The 20,658-nt window shown below is 42.2% G+C and overlaps 1 protein-coding gene across 3 annotated transcripts in view; it reads left to right on the top strand.

Moving 5' to 3' along the window:
- Positions 1 to 234: 234 nt before the first annotated feature.
- TEAD4 (TEA domain transcription factor 4) overlaps positions 235 to 20,658 on the top strand; it is a 59,944-nt gene continuing 39,520 nt past the window's right edge. The window contains exons 1-3 of one of the 3 annotated variants that reach the window (XM_048054451.2): positions 821 to 874; positions 9,507 to 9,561; positions 15,686 to 15,940. In XM_048054451.2, the coding sequence (XP_047910408.1) occupies positions 15,934 to 15,940 (7 nt within the window). In that variant the 5' untranslated portion in view covers positions 821 to 874; positions 9,507 to 9,561; positions 15,686 to 15,933. Of the gene's footprint in view, positions 406 to 795; positions 875 to 9,506; positions 9,562 to 15,685; positions 15,941 to 20,658 lie in introns of those variants that run through there. The other 2 variants (XM_048054449.2, XM_048054452.2) reach the window with 2 other exon arrangements.

The raw sequence follows: 20,658 nt of genomic DNA, 5'->3' as shown, positions 1-20,658 counted from the left end.
CCTTCCTCCGCTCCTCTGTTCAGGGGGCAGCCCGCCCCCGCCCCCGCAGGTCTTTTCTTCCGGCCATTGCCCCGCGTTCCCTCCTCCCCGGGCACGCACGGCCCGGAGCCAGAGACCGCCGATCCCTGCTGTGTTTTGTTCCCAACTCCGCCTCGGCCTTTCTCTCGCCTTCCTCTCCTTCCCCCCCCCCCCGGCCAGCCCCCTCTCTAGCCCTGCTCCAGCCTCTACGTTAGACGGGAGTCCCCTCCCTCGGCCGCGTTCATTTCATACCAGCTCTCATTCCTCGCATTCCTCACTTCCTCGTTTCGAACTCCAGGGGAAATAAAAACCCTCCCTTTTCCTCCCAAACTCCTGCCCAGCCGCCGCACGGGCTTGCCGTCCCGCCAGCCGCTCCGAGCTCTCGAGGTGAGTTGGCAGCGCCGGCCCGGGCTGCGCCTGGGGCCGCTTCCCCCTCGCCCCCTGCTCGCCCCCCGGTCGCCCCCTGCCCGCCCCGGGTCGCCCCCCGGCAGCCCGCCCGGCGGCAGCGCCCAGCCCGGCTTTGTTCGCTCCGTCCCCGCTGTCGGGATGGGAAGGGGGAAGGGCCGGGAGCCCATCCCGGAGCCGCCCCGAGGGCAGCCGCGGCTCCCGGCAACTTTTTTCGCTCCGACTTGGCGGCGGCGGCACCGAGCGCGAAGCGGTTCCTCCCGCTCCGCCTTCCCCAGCCCCTGCCCTGAGCCCCGCGGGCTCGGGGGTGGGGATCAGGCGGGGGAGAGGGACGGACACGTCCCGAATAACTCTCATCTGCTCTCTTGGCAGAAAGTCCTGGAGCAGAAGGAGGATTTGAAGCCGGTCCTCTCTGCCTTTGCGGAACAGCAGCTGCTCTTGCCTCGCTCAGGTCAGGACACGCTCTTTCGCGGTCGCTTTCCCGCGGGGTAAAGGGGACCGGGTGCCTGCCGGAGGACGAGTGAAAGGAGGGATTGGAAGCTAGTCATGTGCGACGGAGGAGACACGGACGTACAAAGGAAGCGATCAGAAAATTCTCAATGGAGGCTGCTGGCGGCTTCCCCCGCTCCGTGCCTGCGCCGAGACTTCGGGGTCTCGGCGGCGTGGTGCATCAGCAGAAAACTGCTAGCGCTTTTCATCGAAAAAATAGGTTTCTGTGCCTTTAGGAAAGATGTTTAGGGTATGGGGGGTAGAGAGGAGGATCAGCACTTTCTGTATTAAGGATATAAATTCTGGTGTAAATTACAAAAAGTGTTTTTGGAAAAAAAAAAAAGATAAGCAAAAACAACCGTGAGAAAGTATTTGGGCTGTTATAGGGCATTTAACAAAAGATGAGGGAATACTGTTTTCCTAGATGAGTTTCTCTGAAGTTGGAAGAGCGGAGTTTGGGTGGCGTGCCTCTGGAAATGACTTAAAAAAAAAAAAAAAAGGCAAATGAACATCCCTAAGTAATTTTTTGTCTTATGTATATAAATCCTTTTAAACAACTCCTTGTGTGGGATACTAAAGATATATATATATATATTTTTTTTTTTTTTTGTGGAAAGGGGGAAAACATGCAACTCATTAAGATATTTTAAGGACTAATGCCGCCAAGTTTGTTCTGTTTCTATTTAACCTGAAGTTACACACATGTTACTTTCTAACCTTAAGAGCAGAGCTTTGTAGATCACCTATAAGTAAACAACACAAAATACTTTTTAAAGACGGGAGGTAGGCAGCAAGGCAGTTTTTTTTTTTTTTTTCTTGCTTCTCTTTACTTGGAACAGATTGGTTTCTCTTAGACTTGATTCCACTGTCTGTGTGCAAACTGAGCGGAGCACTCATTCACCTGTCTGTCCATCTGCCCGTGTAGATGGAAAAGATCTTATTTTTCCTTTTACAGAAGGAGGTGGGCAGTACGATGGGGAATAAAGTAATGGGGAGGGAGGAGTAAGACGAACAGAACAAGGGGGAAAACAGACAGGGTTTCTCCAGGCTAGGGCCCTGTTGCAGCTGCTATACTATCACCGGTACAACTGAAAACTTTTGCTCGCGATAGATTTTTCTCACTACAGCAAAGAGGTTGAACTGTGCTGTAATGAACATAGAGGGGCTTCTTTATTAAGGCTGTTGGACGTGAGAGGCTCTTTGGCACTTTAATTCACAGACCAAAAGGCAGCCAGTCAGTGCGGTCACCTCGCAGGGTTTTCCTAAAACCTGGTCTGGATTTTTCAAACTCGAGCATGTGGCAAATTTATCATCTCTAAACTGGAGCATCAGCTCACTGTTCTTACCCCTCAGAGGTGATCTGGGAATGATGTAGTGTGCACAAGGGTTACTATTGAGAATGGGAGTTAGCATCTTCCCCACTCTCTTGGTTCCCACTGCATCTTTTAGATTTTTTTTTTAAGTAAATTTTATTGACAGCTTTAAAGTATTTTAGGTTATTACTGTGGTAAGTGTTTTAACATTCCTATACTACGAAATTTTTTGTGGGAAAACTATATGAGAACAGCACTGCCAGGCTCTGAAGAGAAGGGCTCCATGGCACAGAGTCTTCCCGTGGTTTAAAATAAAATAAGAGTTACTGGTGGTTCTTTTACTCGGATATTTGTTTCACAGAACTCAAAAACAGTAAGTACAGTTTTGAGGAGGTTGCTGAAAAGCACAATTTCCGATAGCTGCTGCTTGAGATTATCTCTGGAGTGGCATTATACTCAATCACAGCTTTCTGTAGTACTGTTTTTTTTTTTTTTTTTTCCTCCTCTGAATGTATCTTTTAACTCTTGGTTTCATCACAATAGAATTCAAGGTGCAGACCAACAAATTCTTTAGGCTGGCACTGCTGAAGACAGAACTTGTCTGCACAGACTGTCCCTTCCTGTACTTGTCTTACCTCTTTCCTTTGTCTATTCCATGGATATTTGTGCAGCCGTTTAGTGACTTGGGCTAGGGGAGGCTAACCAAAATGAAAAGTAACACTGTTCTATCAACTTGCTTTTCAGCCAGATGTGTTCCCCAGTCCAGTTAATTATATATTCATGCAAATAGTGCTGTGTTTGGAGAAGAGGGTGCAATGAGTAGGGGGTGGGGAGTAGGGGAAGAAGCAACATTGCCATCTTAGCAGCATTGCCATCTTATCCTGCCTTAAGTAGTTCTTTGGACCATGTTTACAGTTACAACTGTGGTAGTCAAAACAATTTGTCTTATCTGGCCACAAAACTGTATCTTAAGGAAGCAAAAATCAGTGTTACTTTTTTTTTAAAAAAAAAAAATACACCTTCCATATACCTCATATTCATCCTTTGTTGATTTATTTTTTTTTTCCTAAGTGCCATGCAACATATCTTCTAGCAATTCTCTTGGGCAGCTTTTCCATAGCCCAGTGTTTTTTTTTTAAACATCAGTAGGGATTTCCAGAAATTTAGACTGATTTTTCTTAGTCTACCGCAACAGGTTTTGCCTTGGCATGTTTCAGTGAAATGATTGGTTTTCTTTCTCTTTTGCATTTACACCTAAGTTCTTACAGACTAGCAATGAGACTATTTTTTTTTGTTGTTGTTTCTGCAAGATGTTGGAGGTAATTCATCTCTCTCTGTTGCCTGAAGTAATAACTGAGCATAGGCAGACAAAAGCTACAGTGGTCTTACAAAATTTTAGAAGTATTTGCTTTTTTCTTCTTTGAGGTTTCTTCAGTTTCTTGGCATTACTTTTTCCAGATACTCTAATCTGTGTCCCCTTAATCCCCTTCTCTTGTTTATTTATCAGCCATCCCTTTGAGTTGCCTATATCCACTGGTGTTTGTAAACTTCATTCTGTATTATCTGCAAGTTTCATTAACATTTCCTTTATTCATTTTTACATCATTAATTAAGATGTCAAAGAAAACTGGACTACCAAAGATCCCTGCAGCAAAACAGCAGGTGCCCCCTGTACCTGTTTGTCCCATTAGTATATACCATTACACTTAATTTTGAAGTGTTAGTTAATTTTCTAATAATATGAGCAGTGCTATACAAGCCAGTTTGATTTTTTTTTTTCAATCTTTATTTCCTGAACTGAGTAGTAAATGCTTTTCTAAATCTTAACCTATCACATTGTGCACTTGTATTCTTTTCATTCTCTAGCTTCATGGTAATTCTGTCCTCCTTTGAAGAGCAATCAAGTTTATCAAGATTTACAGTAGTGTTTATGAAGCCATGGTCTTTATTAATTATGGTATGCTTCTTTCTCTGCTCCAACTTCTCCGTTATGCCCATCACCATGTTAAACGCCCAACACCTTACTTTGTGGAGCTGTGATCTAGTGAAGAGCCTTGTAAAAAGTTTGGAATTTGCATGCTTGGAGCTCATTACAAGGTCTGAGACTAGAACAAGGTCTGAGACTAGATTACCGGAGTTCTTTGGTTTTTGTTGGTGGTGAGTTTTTTTTGTTTTGCCCTGCCCGTTAGGTCCTCCTTTTTCTGGAGATGATGCAGTCACTCCCCTTTGTTTTTAACACCATATGAATTAGACGTTTTCCTGCTAGGGAGGGGCAGGTTTTCCAGTTCCCTGTGCCACTGACTGAGTCACTGGGTCTGTTTTTCTGTTCCATTGTAGGCTTATAATTACTGAGTCCTACTTTCATTAGAGTATGTTTGCTAAAAGGGAGGTGTTTTATTCTGCTGTACTGAGACATGAGTGCCAGTGGCTGGATGCAAGGCTTTGAAACATCTGCTTTGCTATTGCCAATGACAAAATAAATTAGCATGGTCCTCACTGTGCCTTCCTTGATACAATGGTAAACATTAATGATAGACCTCCAGTCAAAATCTAATCTCTTGTAACCAGGACTGCTGTGCTTTAACTAAAGGAAGAAAAGTCAAAAGAGCACTGAGCATGTGTATGCTGAAATGGAAGGGGAGGAAAGATTTGCTGGTATTCTTCTTACCTGATCATACATCAGTATAGCAGGTCCTTGAATCCAGCTCACTGATACTGAACTAGCAGGATTTAGACAGGTTCTCTTTGTGTGAAAATGTTGTCAGCTTAGGGGAAAAGAAGAGAGAGGTATTGAAGAGAGGGTTGCATAAGATGATTTTCTCCAAGTACACTTACTGCTTTAGTTTATTTTTTTTAACTAAATAATAGTATTTATTTCCCCTTCCCATTTCTTTGTGAAAGATCTACAAATAGAAGAAAATTACTGTACAGGGGAAACAAAGTAATTTTTTTTTTTCCCCACACGGTAAAATAACTGAGAAAGAGAGAAGAACCATGGTTTTCCACTGTTTTTGGTCACAAGTTTAATTTGTAAGAATGTGCTTTAAAAACTGGAGTTAAGTCTGTGGTTGTCTGTGTCCCTTTAAGAGTCTAGTTTTGCTTGGCTGGCTGCCCCTGTTCCTCCTGTAGATTAATCCAACAGAAGGTATATAACCTGTTGACCTTCCTGGGAAGAAGGGTCTGGAAGGGCGAAGAGATCAATCAAAAGGTTTGTGCTTTCCTGTAATATCCTGAAGCAAGCTTAACCTGTGTTTTTCAGTTTTGCTCTTTCTGTTTCATCTTTCTATGCTTAGTGATTCCAGTTTGACTGTTGGACTTGTACTTACAGGTTCTCATGGTTTTCACTTGCTTTCTATGAAATCACTGTATTTTCAACAGCTTGGAAATGACTGTTTACTGTCACAACTGAGAGGGAAGAGTTCTGACTAGTCTGAGTTGTGGACAGCTTTCTGCATTTTGTATCAAGCCAATGGGAGAACTGGAATCAGTCCAAAATGGCTGGAATCTCCTTGTCTGTTGGGAATTTTCAGACTTTTTTTTACAAAAAAACAGATCTGGTGAACTTTCCTGAGCGTTAGCCCTCAAGAAACAATCATCTTATCTGTAAGTAGGCAATATTCACCTGCTTCATGTTTCAGGTGGACTATGTACTACAAAACTGAGCTGTGATGGTTTCTGAATCCATGAAGAGAATGTGGTTTTGGTTCGCAGTGGTGAGCAGGGCTTATTCCTATGATTGCAGAATCATAGAAAGGTTTGTGTTGGAAGGTATCTTAAAGATCACCTAATCCCACAACCCCCTTGCCATGGGCAGAAATGCTACCTACTAGATTAGATTGCTCAAAGCCCCATCTAACCTGGCCTTGAACGCTTCCAGGGATGGGTCATCCACAACTTCTCTGGGCAACTTGTTCCAGTGCCTCACCACCCTCCGAGTAAAGAATTCCTTCCTAATATATCTAATCTAAATCTACTCTCTTTTAGTTTAAGACCACTACCCCTTGTCCTGTCAACACACTCACTTGATAAAGAGTCCTTCCCTGGTCTCTCTAGCAGCCCCCCTTTAAGCACTGGAATGTCGTTATAGGGTTTCCCCATAGCCTTCTTTTCTCCAAGCTAAATAACTCCAATTTAGCCTGTTTTCATAGGACAGGTGCTCCAGCCCTCTGAACATCCTTTGGACCTGCTCTAACAGATGATGCAGATATTTCATGTTTGATCTTTACTTAGGCATTGGTGCATCAAAACACTTTTAAGCTCCTGTCTGACTCCTACTAAAATCAGGGCACATGCTTAAATAATTAATTAATGTTGACCGAACTGAGATCCCATTTAATATACCTGTTCTGCCTGTTTGTGGTTTGCTACTGTCTTAAGGCTTTAGTAAAGGCCTTCTTTAGCCCTGACTGGAGAGGGAGACACACAGATGATGCCTGCAACACAGGACGCCTGAAAGCAATGAAAATGTGGAAATCTGACTGCTTGTGCATTGTGGTTAGTGCTTGTGTTTATTCTGTTCTAAGACTCTTAGCTCTGCTTCAGCTATTGCTTTTGTTAAAGACTGTCCATAGTTTTGGAGCTAAACACTTTCAGAGCTTTAGATGAGATTTGCAAACATTTGTTTCCTGTCTAAGTTCAAGTGAAATTCTGCCACTGGTGTTATGGGAACCGAAGTATGTAACAGTTGTGCTGTTTTGGGACATGTACCCCTGAGTCCTAGAAAAGAATCATAGAATCATAAAATATCCTGAGTTGAAAGGGACCTATGAGGATCATCAAGTCCAGCTCCTGACTCTAAATGAGGCAACTGAAGAGTTAAACCACATTTTTAAGAGTGTTGTCCAAACACTTCTTGAACACTGATAGGATTGGGGCCATGATCAGTTCCCTGGCCAGCCTTTCAGTGAAGAACTTTTTCCTAACATCCAATCCGAGTTTATATTGTCAGACCTTTAAGCAATTCCCTCATATCCTATCACCAGTTGAAAGAGGTGAGGCTGAGAGACATCCTTAACAGGAGGCAGGATTGAGAAATAAGAATTTAATTTGGATATCATAAAAAGACAGGACGCTATGAGTCCATCATTTTTATGGTACTTGACAGGAGACTCAAAAGATGCTCAATTTCCAGAAAATGTTAAACATCAGTCCTGAGAAAAGTGAGCCCCTCTGAAGTTAAAGCACCTGCGTTCACAAATCACTTTTAAAGTTCACCTTTCCTTGTGTTGACATTCTTGGCTGGATTTTGCCCTCAGTCTGATTTTCATCATTGGGTGATTCACTTAGGTAAGTCTTTGTGCTACATTTCTTTTCCATAGGTAAAATAGGGGCTTTTTTAGCCTGATGGTGAGATTTTCAGAACAGTGAGTTTAGGAGTAAATATTTTTTAGGTTCCTCCTAAAGGTTCCATTTCATTTAATAATTAGGTGAAGGATACTCTTTGGGAAAATGGTAAGCACGACTTGCTTCTCCCTCAAATTTGATTTGGTAAAATCAAAGTCATTTTAATCAGTAAACCCTCTACATTTCTGTATACTCAAAGAGGCAGTTGTGTTAACTAACACTACTAAAAATTCTGTGATAGAAGGGGAACACAATTATTGGAGCTCTTCCTGGTTAATTCTTCTCTAATTAGCTTGGTGACTGTTGAAAGAAGGGCTATTGGTGACCACTGCTGCTAGTATAAGGGTGGCTAACCACCTTCACCCTACCACAACTTTTTTTTTTTTTCCTGACTCCCCAGGAATTGTATAGTTCCGTTGAAGGCTGGAGTCCACCCAGTGTATGGCTCAATCCCAGGGCAACCTGGCAGTGTCAATCTCAGCTACCATTGCTGGCTCATTTTCTCTCCCAGCTGACATGTAAATGGTGTAGTTGTCACTTTCTCAGCCCAAAGCGCAGCCTGTGTTGCCATGTAGCCTGTGTTGGGGCTGTGAATGGGTTGCCTGTGGCTAGGGATTGAGCCACAAGTTGGCCACCCCTGGAACAGTGGGAGCACACCAAGCCTTTGAGCCTGCATATGTTTTGTTGTTAGATTTAGGGTTTTGTTGCTGTTGTTTGTTTTTGTTTGATATGGGTGGTTTTGTTTTTCTTCTTCCTCCTTTTAGGGCAGCAAGACTCTGTTCTGTTTTCTTTATCACAAATGTACCTGACTGGATAGTGTGCAAGGCCACACAAAGTCTTTTGTCATCACACCCTATCTGACTGCGTTATCCAGTGCTGCACTGATAGAAGTTCTCCTTTCTCCTTGTTTTGATTTATATCACTGCATTGGACACTACATCCTCACTCTGTTTCAGCCAGAGGTCAGCTACTGCAATAATTTAAAAACATTGCTTTGCTTTGGTCATGAAGTCAGGTGCCTTTTGTACAGTAGTTGCTGCGGACAATTTCAGTGTAAAAAGCAAACCAAGCTTGATTTTGTGCCTAGCATGTAAGCATTCAGCTGGAGTTCAGTCTTATATGTTGAATATGATCCAAGGCCAGAAGTGCTTGTTCCTTTGTAAACCAGTCTTGCTCAGTGGAAGACAAAAGATGGAGACAAAAGTCTCACAGTGCAGTTTGTAGGTGTAATAATTATATTACCTCACACGACACACAGAGGGAAATCTCGATTCTCTTTTCTTCCTTGCCTGGTGCTGCTGCCTATTAAGAGCTTTTGCTTCACCTACTGCCTGTAACACCTATTTTAACTGGTTTTACTCTCAGGATTAGTCAGCAATACTCTAGTGTCCTGGGTGAATAGGGGCATTCAGAGGGGATAGCCAGCATTGCCCCAGGATTGCAGAAGTCCAAGGGCAAAAGCCGAGGTTGTAGCCCATCTCAACAGTTGGATAAGTTGTAGAGTGAGTGGAGACCCTTCAAAGGCTCCGTGAACTGTTCTCACTTGCTTCCACCACTGCTGGACCTTCTGATGGAACTTAAAGTAGCACTGGCTCCAGGCCAATTTAATGACTAGATTGTAACACCTTGGGGAGCCTGAATAACTGGTGGCTAGGGTGCTGTGGAAGCGTTATACCCTACCAGTTAGTTTAGAGCTAGTTGGTAATGCTACAGTTGTATCTTTTTTTTTTTTCTCTGTAGAGTCCTTGTAAACACAACATGTTAATGATTTCTGTCCTCGTTTGCCTGTAAACTTCAGACATCATTCAGTTATTGTTGTGTAACTGTTTTTCCACCTTTTCCCCTTCTAGTACTTTTTTTTTTTTCCCCCCTGCAGTCTCCAAGTTGTACTTACTTGGAGCTAGTCATCCACTGATTGCACTCATTCTTCTCTTTCAGAGGATCTGAGCTATTGTTATAGTATGCTATAAAATTTCCCCACCATTTTCCTCTGGTAAGTTTCAATACTATGCTCCGTTATACCCTATGCAATACATTTCACAGTATTCCAAACTGTTACTTTTCTAAACCCAAATCTTGTATGACTGCATTGTTTAAGTTCATTTTTTAACATGTTCTGGGTGGAAGTAATCGGTCATTGCTGTTTCCAGGTTTTCTTATTATACACTACTCCTATGAAGTTATAGCTTGAGTAGCAGGACATACTCCCTTCTGGCTGAACTCATTCTCATTTGAAGTCCTTTATTTTGCTGTTTCTGTGAATGAGACATGAAAATGAAGGAAGTAAGCCTTTCCTATGAAGAAAAGCTGAGAGAGCTGAGGATGTTCAGCCTGAAGAAGAGAAGGCTCTGGGGTGACTTTACTGGAGCTTTTCAATACTTAAAAGGGCCTTATTAAAAAGATGAAGAGGAACTTTTTGCTCAGGCAGACAATGACAGAACAAGGGGGAATGGTTTTAAACTAAAAGAGGGGAGATTTAAATTAGATGTCAGGAAGAAATTCTTCACTCAGAGGGTGGTGAGGCACTGGAACAAGTTGCCCAGGGAGGCTGTGGATGCCTCATCCCTGGAGGTGTTAGATCAGGTTGGATGAGGCCCTGGACAACCTAATCTAGTGGGTGGTGTCTGTGCCCATGGCAGGGGGTTTGGAATTAGATGATCTTAAAGTCCCTTCCAACTCGAGCCATTGTAAGGTTCTCTGAAAATGTTGTCGTTCAGATCCTTGATAGTAGCAGTATTTGACTCCTGTAACTTTGAAGAGAATGCCAGAGTTGCTCATTTTTTTTGCAATAACATCAAAGAAAACCTGTAATGAGAAACAGTCCCTGCCCCAACAGCTTGCGGTTCCATTGAACAAGAAAAGGTTGAAGAGACTTCCATGGTAAAGTGAATAGCTCAGAGCTCAGCCAGCTCAGAAGCAAGACTGGAACCACACTGTCAGATTTCACAAGGCTTTGCTGGCAAGCACTGCTGCCTGGGAGGAGTGAACAGGGACGTCTCTGGTTAGTGTGTTGTGCCTGATAATGATTTCAGCAGGGAAAGGGGGCAGATATATAGTAGGGGAAGTCTTACGGAAAGAGCAGCTCTAAGAAAACAGAATAACTGGAGATAGCTGGCAGCAATTTTTCATATAGAATCATAGAATGGTCTGGATTAGAAGGGACCTTAAAGATCCTCTAGTTCCAACCCTCCTGCCGTGGGCAGGGACACCTCCCACTAGACCAGGTTGCTCAAAACTCCATCCAACCTGGTCTTAAACACTTCCTGGGATGTGGCATCCACAACTTCTCTGGGCAACCTGTTCCAGTGCCTCACCACCCTCACAGTAAAGAATTTGTTCCTTATATTTAGGCTAAATCTACCCACTTTGAGTTCAAAGCCATTACTCCATGTCTTATCAACATATTCCCTCTCCTGCCTTCTTGTAAGTCCCTTTAGGTACTGGAAGGTCACTATAAGGTCTCCTAAGAATCTTCTCTTCTCCAGGCTGAACAACCCCAACTCCCTCAGCCTGTCCTCATAGGAGAGGTATCCCAGCCCTTTGATCATCCTCATGTCCCTCCTCTGGACTCACTCTAATAGATCCATGTACTTCTTGTGCTGGGGTCCCCAGAGCTGAACGCATTACTTCTGGTATGGTCTCACAAGAGCAGAGCAGAGGGGGAGGTTCACCTTCCTCAGCCTGCTGGCCATGCTCCTTTTGATGCAGCCCAGGATACGGTTGGCTTTCTGGGCTGCAAGCACACATTGCTGGCTCATGTTGAGCTTGTTGTCAACGAACATCCCCCAGTCCTTCTTACCAGTGCTGCTTTCAATCCATTCTCCACCCAGCCTGTTTTTGTGCTTTGGATTGCCCTGGCCTCGTTGCAGGACCTTGCAGTTGGCCTTGTTGAACGTCATGAGGTTCTCACAGGCCCACCTCCCAAGCCTGTCCAGGTCTCTCTGGATGACATCCATTCTCTCCAGCATGTGAACCACACCATTAAGCTTGGTGTCATCTGAAAACTTCTCAAATATGATGAACAGTGACTTAGCAACTACATCTGCCAGTTCCCTCAGGATCCACAGATGCATCTCATCAATTCCCGTGGACTTGTATATCTTTAGCTTCCTTAGATGGTCTTGAACCTGATCTTCTCCTACAGTGTGTGGTTCTTCATTCTCCCAGTCCCTGCCTTTGCCTCTGGGGCTTGGTCTATGTGCTTGTAGCTCTCGATGGTGTAGACTGAGGCAAAAAAAAGTCATTGTCTTCTCCATATCTAGGTTTCCCATCTCCTTCTGGAGAAGGCCCACAATTTCTCAAGTTTTCCTTTTATCACAGACGTACTTATAGATATCCTCAGTAAAGTGTTTTGTGTTGAACAGCTGCCAGAAACACTTGAAAGGGAACTGTTACCGACAGTAATGACTGCGGGACTGATATTAGAAAGTATATGTGTCAGACTATGGAGTTGGTAAAAGATGCACTCCCTGTCAATGAGACCTCACTGAAGGTTTCTTGGCAGTGCTCTGGCCTTGCAGGATCTCTGAATCTCAATGAGACGCCATGTGTGAAAGGAGAGAGTTAGCATTGAAATTGCCAGCATCAGAACAATTAAACTGAAACTGCTGGAGGTGAAATATTTATGTGCTTTTTTCATGGCTTGGCTTTCCACTGACCCCAAAGCCTGTCTTTGTGATTTGTGTTAAGAGATGGGTCATGACAGAAATAAGAACAGAGACCAAGAGTGAATAAGAAACGGTGTTTGAACAGAGGGAAATGTAACAAGGAAGTAGAGATACTGTGGTGAGGAGGTGGAGGTGCTGTGAGGAGCCTGTGTGTCTTTTATCCTGGTGGAGAACGCATCACTGGAGACCACAAAGGAACGTAGTTAATCTCTCAGTAAAAGAATGAGTTCAGAATAAGAACAACTGTAAGGTACAAGACCAGAGATGTGAGAGTGGAGGAGTATAAGGTTCAAATTGGCGGAAACTGAAGAGAACAAATGCCAAGCCTGGAACCTCTGGCAAAACTTGCTCTAATGAGAAAGGGTTAAAGTCAGATGTCCAAAATACATGTGCCTATCCAGGGGATTCAAAAGGGGAAGGAACAGGTTGAGCAGGCTTTGTTTCTCACCAATGTGAGCTAAAGCTGACAGATTCTGTCTCTGGTTTTGTGGACTTCCCTGAATACACAAGTGACATCTGCTGAAGTTAGTGCAACTCTTCTTTAGGGCTGAGAGAAGAGAGTCGAGGGAGTTGACACACAACTGAACAGAGTGTATTTTTTCTCCTCCACTTAATTCTGGAGCTTGGATCAGACTGGACTCAGAGCTTCCTCTGTCACTGAAAGTGCTTGGCGTAGATATGAAGCCTTGAACTGAATTCAAAATGCTTTTTATGTTTGTTGGCCATACATTCTTCAGAAGATGGCATTGTCTTACTTGTATGCGTTGCTACGGAGGGGATTTGTCTTGAGCAAAGTGACTGGCTTTGGAAGTCATACAGCTGAGCAGTTAAGTGCATCTTTTCACTTGGTGTGGAGCCTGATGTCTGTTTGGAGACCTGCAGCTCCAAATGCAGGTTGTTCTATGAATACATTTACTATGTCAAACTTTTTTTTTTTTTTTCCCTGAACCCCTCCATTTCTCAGTCTGCCAGACTAAGTTAAAACTAGTCTGTGTCCTGTGTTTGTGGAGATTTTAATGTGCTTTAAATATGGAAAGTGTCAACAGCTACCAGGGAATGGGGATGACTGGGAAAATGTCAAAAGAACAGCTGAAAAAGATAGCTTTTGTTTCTATGTCAAGTCCCCATGTAGAAAGCTTACCTCTCTCCTCTGATTCCCCTGCAAGAGGTTCTCTTGAATTAACCACATATTTATTTATTTTTTTATTGAGCATCTGCCAATGAAAGGAGTTGTATTGGCAATAGTTGCCTGGTGAGGGAACCCACTATTACCTTTCATTTCAGGGCAACTTAAAGTCACACTGCCTGATTTAGTGCCATTCACAGTCTGCTCCTGATGTCTGTCCTACAGTTAGAGGCCAAATGTGAACTCCGTTTTTGCCCCCCTCACAGTTTTTTCTTCCTTCCCATGTTTATTACAGCTCTGAAAATCTGTAGTATGGGTTGAGAGAATTCAAGTAATCTAATGTAAGGATTGAAATGGATGGATGGAAAATGGTACACCATACCAGTGGTTCATATATTCCAAACATTCTAACAAAAATTAAATCTTATACTGGGTTTTCTAAACTTCCCTGTGAACCAGCAATGCTGTGACATGATGTAAGGAGTATACTGTGTCTAGAAATTATTCAAATGCCCAGTATTATATTTTTCCTGAGCTTTTGGTGGGCTATAGAGATGTAAACTAGGTATCTGCTGCTGTCTAATGTCATTTAGGAGCACCAAAACCATCTGAGAGCTAGTGTTGTCAACTCTTTTTACAGCTTTACCTTTTGAAATGATAACATTGTCAAGAATTTCATCTTCTAGCTAAAAATAAAAAATAAAAAATCTAGTTATCATGGTTGTGGAGAAGATTTTTTAATCATGAAATCCAAAGAAAACAACAACAAAAAAAGGCTAAAAAGGAGTGTATCATGTAATGTTTTGGTAAGCTGATGTCAGGAAAGTTTCTGGAGACCTCAACCCTTACTTTTTGAACTTCTGAATTTGAATGAATAGGTCTGCTTTATGTTTGTTTTTTTTGGTTTGTTTATGTAATATATACATCATATGTATTTAGCCAACTAGGGCATGGCATATCCACACCTTCTTTTCTTCTTTTTTGTCTAGCTAGTTTTTGACATAGACTACATAGGCCATGCTCAAGTTTATCTTCAGTCCTCCTTTACTGTGGTATTTCTGAGCTTGTCTGACTTGGTGTGTCAGAGCGCTCTCCTCATTCTCTGGTTTATTGTGGGTTTGATGATTGTTGCTTTTGATTAATTAAAAAAAAAAAGCCTTACTGTTATTTTCTTGCTACCCAGCTGAACATGACAGTACACAAAAATTTTGAACACTGTCATTTAACTGGGGAATCTCAGATGGCGGCTTGTGAACATTCTTTGTGGCTCAGATAATGAAACTATTAAAAAGGTAAACAGCTTTGGAATTAAGGCAGGGGAATGATCTTGTGTCCTTAGAAGACATTTGTCTTCTATATGGCTGACTGGAAGTGGCTGTGTGATTTGAATTTGCTTTCTGAATGAAAGCTTTTACAGCTCCACTTAATTACTTCAGTCTCCACCGTAGGGGTTTATAAGTAGACTGCAATTTATTGTAGTTTTCAAGAGCTAGCAGCTGTCTGTTTAGGTTCAATTGAAAAAATTTCTGCTCCTACCTAGTGGCAGTTTAATAGCCCAGGAATGGTTAAGGATGAAGGGGACAGAGAGGCACAGAGAACTGAAGGGATTTGCCCAAGTTTGTCCTGATGATCAGGAGTAGAAACTGTCCAAGCAACTGGGATTCATAACCTGCAACCTAGTGCCTTTATCCTTTTACTTTATCCTTTTACTCATGGTGCCTTTGGCTCCTGCCAGGATATAATTGCTGAGATTTGAAGACATTGCATTAAACTGCCTGGCTCCAGGAACTGGTTTTTAGAAGTGCAGTTGATCCTTGAGAAGAAATGTCAGTGTTAAAAGTGGCACCAACTACTAACTCCAAAGCAATGAAACAGCATCTGAGAAAATTTCAGCTCCAATGCTCAGTAATGAATAGATAATGCATCACTGCTTTGCTTTGTGTAGTCTTTCATACAGACTGAATCACTGTATGCATGCTTCAGAAAGTTAAATAACGCTTTCAAAATTAATGACATCAGCAGGAGAAGGAAATTAGGAGATGAAGACATAGGCAAGAGGACAGTTTCTGAGGAGAATTGCAAAGTGATAGAGAGTTAATGAACCAAACAGAAACTGGAGCAGGCTATTGTTTCAGAAGCATTTGTAGAAAAGGTTTCTATCTCCAGCATTAGTAGAAATCAAGCACATGATCGATTCACATTTTAAGATAAACTTGAAGTAAAACCCCTCCTCACTGAGTATTTTTTTTGTTTCTTTAGTATAGCCTCAGTTTTCTAGAGAGGAGGATTTCTAACTCATGGATGGGATATGTTTGTCAACACAGGTTCTGAGTCTGCTTCTCCACGTGGCACCTTGGAGCTTCTAGCTGGCACCATTACCTCCAACGAGTGGAGCTCTCCCACCTCCCCTGAGGGGAGCAACGACTCAGGGGGCAGCGAGGCCTTGGACAAACCAATTGACAATGATGCTGAGGGTGTATGGAGTCCGGACATTGAGCAGAGCTTCCAGGAAGCGCTAGCCATCTACCCACCATGCGGACGGCGGAAGATTATCTTGTCAGACGAAGGCAAGATGTATGGTAAGGAGAAAGAAAGGACACGTCACAGAATTTCAGACAGCCTACCCCGTGCAAGTCAGTTCTACCACTCTATGTTCTGAACGAATTCTTCTCAATCTACCCCAAGTTGATGCAGTTGGTCACTTCAAGGTGTATTTAGGAAAATCCACAAAGATTTTAATTAGCATAAGATTTTAACATCCTGTACACATGTACATGTGCAAATCAGAAAGAATTAGAGGTTGGATGTCTTTTTCAGGGGAAAGTCAATAAGATAGGTCCCAGAGTTGGGCATGCTGCTGAACTAAATTTTGGGAAGATATGGCTCCATGATGTGACTAAGTCTATCTTTTAAGGTATCTCTCACTGCTGTCCCCAACATTCTTGTTATCCTAACAGGTAAAGGCTTGTGTGTCTGTTGCTATGAGACAGAAATTCAGCTCCTGAACCTCCCACTGACCCTGTTGGTGGTGTGCAAGCAGCTACAGTTAGTTTTTCTAGTTATACTTCTGAGATCTTAAGGACAGAAAACAGACTCTTTTGGATGCTCCCTTTCATTGCAGTTAGTCGTCTTTCAGTTCTGGCATGAATGCCTTTCACCTGTGAGTTGTTCTCAGCCAGCTAGCTAGTTACCCAGTCCTGAACACAGAAGCGCTGGCTTGCAGTTGCAGCGGAAGTCAACTTCTTAGGTAGTAGACGTGATTTTGAATCCATTTTTTTTCGACCTATTCCACAGTTAAACAATATTTCTTGATTTTTCTCCACAAAAAAAGAAAGTCCAAGCTGCATTCTCCACCTCAGAGTTTTGGAAGGAGCCACCTGGTACTTCTATGACTAAAAAGCAATGCTCGGGTTGAGAGTGCGTGGTTGTTTTTAGTTAAAAGTCCAAGGTTAAAACTGTGCGTTAGCAAGGATCTTATGTAAGACAGACCTCTCTCTGCCCAGTCAGTGTTTTCTTTTTTCCTTTACAATTGAATCTGTGTCTCTTTGCAGACACCACCATGGGAGTGCCCTGCCCTGAAGTTTCATATGGAACACTTCACAAGTCATTCTGCAGATTTCTGTCCACCCATCAGGCCATTGTTCTTTGAATTAGGGATTAGATTACCCTCATTAAGAGGGCATGGGTGGGATTTTGTTTACACAGCCTTATCTGCAATTTGTGTTTTTAGTGGTTACATGCATCATTGTATCTGTAACAGAGCAATGTATGTTGAGTAAGACTGATCACCCTAAATTGCAATGTGTCAATATTCTGATGTAGACATCCATTCCTGACCTAGGTTGGCACTACTACTGTTATGGTTATGCCATGGAACTGCCCAAGGAACTGATCCATAATAATAACACAAAGAAAAAGGGAGAAGAAGTGAACTTCAATTTGCATAGGACTGCTGATATGTTTCATTGCCCAGCCACACAATTGCTTGTGATGATATTTAGAGAAAGAATGAGGATCTATAATTAAGGTGAGGACAGGACTGCTGCTTTCAGAAGCAATGCCTCATTAAAATGTTATTCAAACTAAAGTCTTACTTGAAAATCCATCCCATGGTGCTTTATGGTAATGAAACATAGATTAGAGATGTGTTCCTTGCTGCTGTAAGTCTGTGCTGCTTTTCATGACAGCTGATTTTAAAATTATTGGTGAAACAGTTGTGTTAAAAGACTGTCTTCATTCACTAATCATTCTGTGCATAGCCTTTGAACTACTTCAGCTTTGGGGTTAATATGTCAGAGCAGGGAGTGAAATGGACTGGAAAAGAAATGAGAGAGCAAAAGTAAAAGTGAAGTAGAATGAACTACAGAAGCAAATGGAATTAGCTGGGGTTTGATCTAGCATGGACTGGCATTTTGTGGAAAGTCTCTAACTGCAGTTGTGAGTTGGAGAAGGTAAATAACCTACTTGCAGGGTAAAAAGTTTAGGCTCAGCTCTGGGAGATGAAATGAACAAATTTTCTCCAACCCCTCGCTCATTACTCCAAATAGGACAGTGTCCCTGCTTGCCTTCAGTGCACCTGTTCCCAGCATGGATAGTTAGTTCAATGAACTCCTGACAGACGCCTAGGCTCGGATTTATGCCCTCCTTTGCTTACTAGTCTCTAGGATCCATGCCAAGGAAGCAGGGCACAGCCTGGGATCTATAGAAAGATATGACCGGGCAGGGAGAACAAATATAGTCCCTGATTTCATCTTCTCAATGCTTGTGAGCCAGGTCACAGAACAGGACAAGCTGTAGGTGGAGAGGGACCTGCCTCCAAGGGAAGGTTGTTTAGCTGTCCCATGACTGATTTGCACATAACACTTCTCCCGTCTCATTCAGTGCGTTACAGAAAACTGCATATGTGCGTTCTCCTTGAAAAATGGGAACCACAGGGTGATGGGATATCCCAAGCTGGAAGGATCTTAAAGTCCAACTTCTGGCTCCACACAGACAAATCTTTTCATTGTTTCCCAGTAAGGACTGGCTTGTGTGGTACTATTCTGCATGACATTTCATTTCCAAGGATCACTTCTGTGTGTGATTTATATAGTTTTCACCTGGTGGGAGGCAATTTGTTATCAGTTTAAAATTAGTAGCTTTTACCAGTAAACACATTGAGCAAGCTAAAGTGCACCAGGCCATTATGAAGAACTTGCACTGTTTTGTTTGAATACGTTTAAAATTGCACCAAAATGTGCATTTCAGCTTATACACTGGCCTCGTGGTCATGTTCCCTACCCTCTTCAGAGTTCACATGCTTTTTGTAGCTTTTCAGGTAACATTCCACTTATTGCTGCTGTATGGAATGCATCAAGTGGACATGACTCCTGCTTCACCTGCAAGTCAGTCAAGTTCTTGATGCTTTTGCCTTTTTCTTTTTCTTTCATTATTTTTTTTACCTCCTAGACATGTTGTATTATTATAGGCAGCATCCTGATTGGATAATCCTATACCACAGCAGTGCTCACAATGCAAGCACTCACTGTCTCTACCAATAGGCTCTGCTTACCACCTGCTTGAGGCATGAAAAGCTGCTTTGTCCTGTTTTGTCGTATATGGGATCCTGATATGTTGATCTTTCTATTGACATTAATACCAGTGAGGCCAAGACACCATTAACTGACTGATCTGGTGCCTTCTGGTACCACTAAGGTCTTGCAAAGACGATTCTCATATTAGTGTTTCCTACAAGAATAACATGGGAGTACAGTATTACAAATCTGGCTTTTACATTGTCCATCTATGTTTTTATGTGGGAGAAATAATACCTATATCATTTATACCAAATAAACAATCACATAGTTCAGTGTTAAGAGTCAGTATTTCCTGGTATCTTCAGTATTGGTCTGGAGAAAGAGGAGAGAAAAACCTTAGTACCTTTGTGTGATTGCATGGAGATCCTTAAGAGCGAAACTCTCCCAACACTAATGAGCATGGAGAAATAAAAAGTAACTAGCAAAGTGAGATTTAGTTTAATAAAACACTGCTGAGCTGGCTTAGCCAAACAAACTTCTGAACACTGAACAAACATCTGGCTTAGAGCACCTTTCTGTAACGTGAGCTGGAATCGGTGGCTGTTCTGAAGGAAGCAGTAGTTCAGCAGATAGCTTTCAAATGGCTCAGTAACTTCTGTGCTGAGCAGGGTGGAGCAGATAGCTGAGGGCGCTCATCTCTGTCTTGTGTCATCTGTTTGTTTGTTAAAGTCCTGATGTGGCAAAGAGAAAATACCTAAAGATGTCCAAAACTCAGAGTCTGCATGACAGAAGAAACATAGTTAACTGTGTTAATAGTTAAAACCTGTAAGAGATGGTGAACTGCAAAGATTTGAACTTGCAATATGAAATAAGCTGCTATAAAAGGTCATTCTGATGCTGAAAACTACCATATCTCAGGTAGTTCTTCCTACCCCTGTTCTGAAGTGTCTAGGTAAAATTGTAGAATATAGTCTTCATTTCAAAGGAATATGTTATGAGTTAATATTTTTCCCAACCTCAAAAATTAATCTAGTAAATCTGAAAAACAAACAAACACAAAGAAACATAAAACATACGCTGCCTGTCCCAGTTCATAAACACTTTTCCTCCATGAGTGGAAGGAGGAACATTACAGCTATTACAATTAATAAAATCTTCAAGACTTTTCATACTTTTGAGGTCTTAATACTTTCTTCTGTAGCTAGTTCAGCGTCTTGCTTGATATTGTTTCAGTCAAAGCAATTGGAATATGCTGAGGATACACTCAGTTGCCACTGAACTGGTTGGCACAGGTAACCGCAAAATTTGGACTTGGGCTGTGATATCTCTCAGAGAAAGAAACTTCTGCAGTTCCTATTCCTACTGTGATTTTGACCTAATGAACCACAGAACGGTCCTTTATCCCACAGTTCTGGTAACAAAATGGAATCTCCCATTTTAAACACTAGAAGGTAAACAAAACGTAGATTCTGTCAGGATGCAGACTTTTCCATCTTGTTTTTTCTGGGGATAGATAGGTATGATGTTTTTGGGGTTGCTTAATAACAAAGCTTAGTTTCACTGAGTCAGTTTTCAACTTTGCTGATGTGTAGTTCTAGTTCTTTGTTGTTAACTAGGCGGAACCAGATTTCTGGAGAATTTTGCAACAAATTAAACTTCTGCTGGAGTTTGTCAAGTTTCTACTTCCATCTCCTTTCTAAGCAGAATTTTGTTTTCTTAATATTAAATTATGTGTCAGTTTAACTGCTCATTTTTCCATGTGAACATAAAAACAACTATTT

This window comes from Anser cygnoides, chromosome 1 (assembly GCF_040182565.1).
Source record: "Anser cygnoides isolate HZ-2024a breed goose chromosome 1, Taihu_goose_T2T_genome, whole genome shotgun sequence".
Taxonomy (NCBI): Eukaryota; Metazoa; Chordata; class Aves; order Anseriformes; family Anatidae; genus Anser; species Anser cygnoides.
This window is presented reverse-complemented; position numbering and strand designations above follow the sequence as displayed.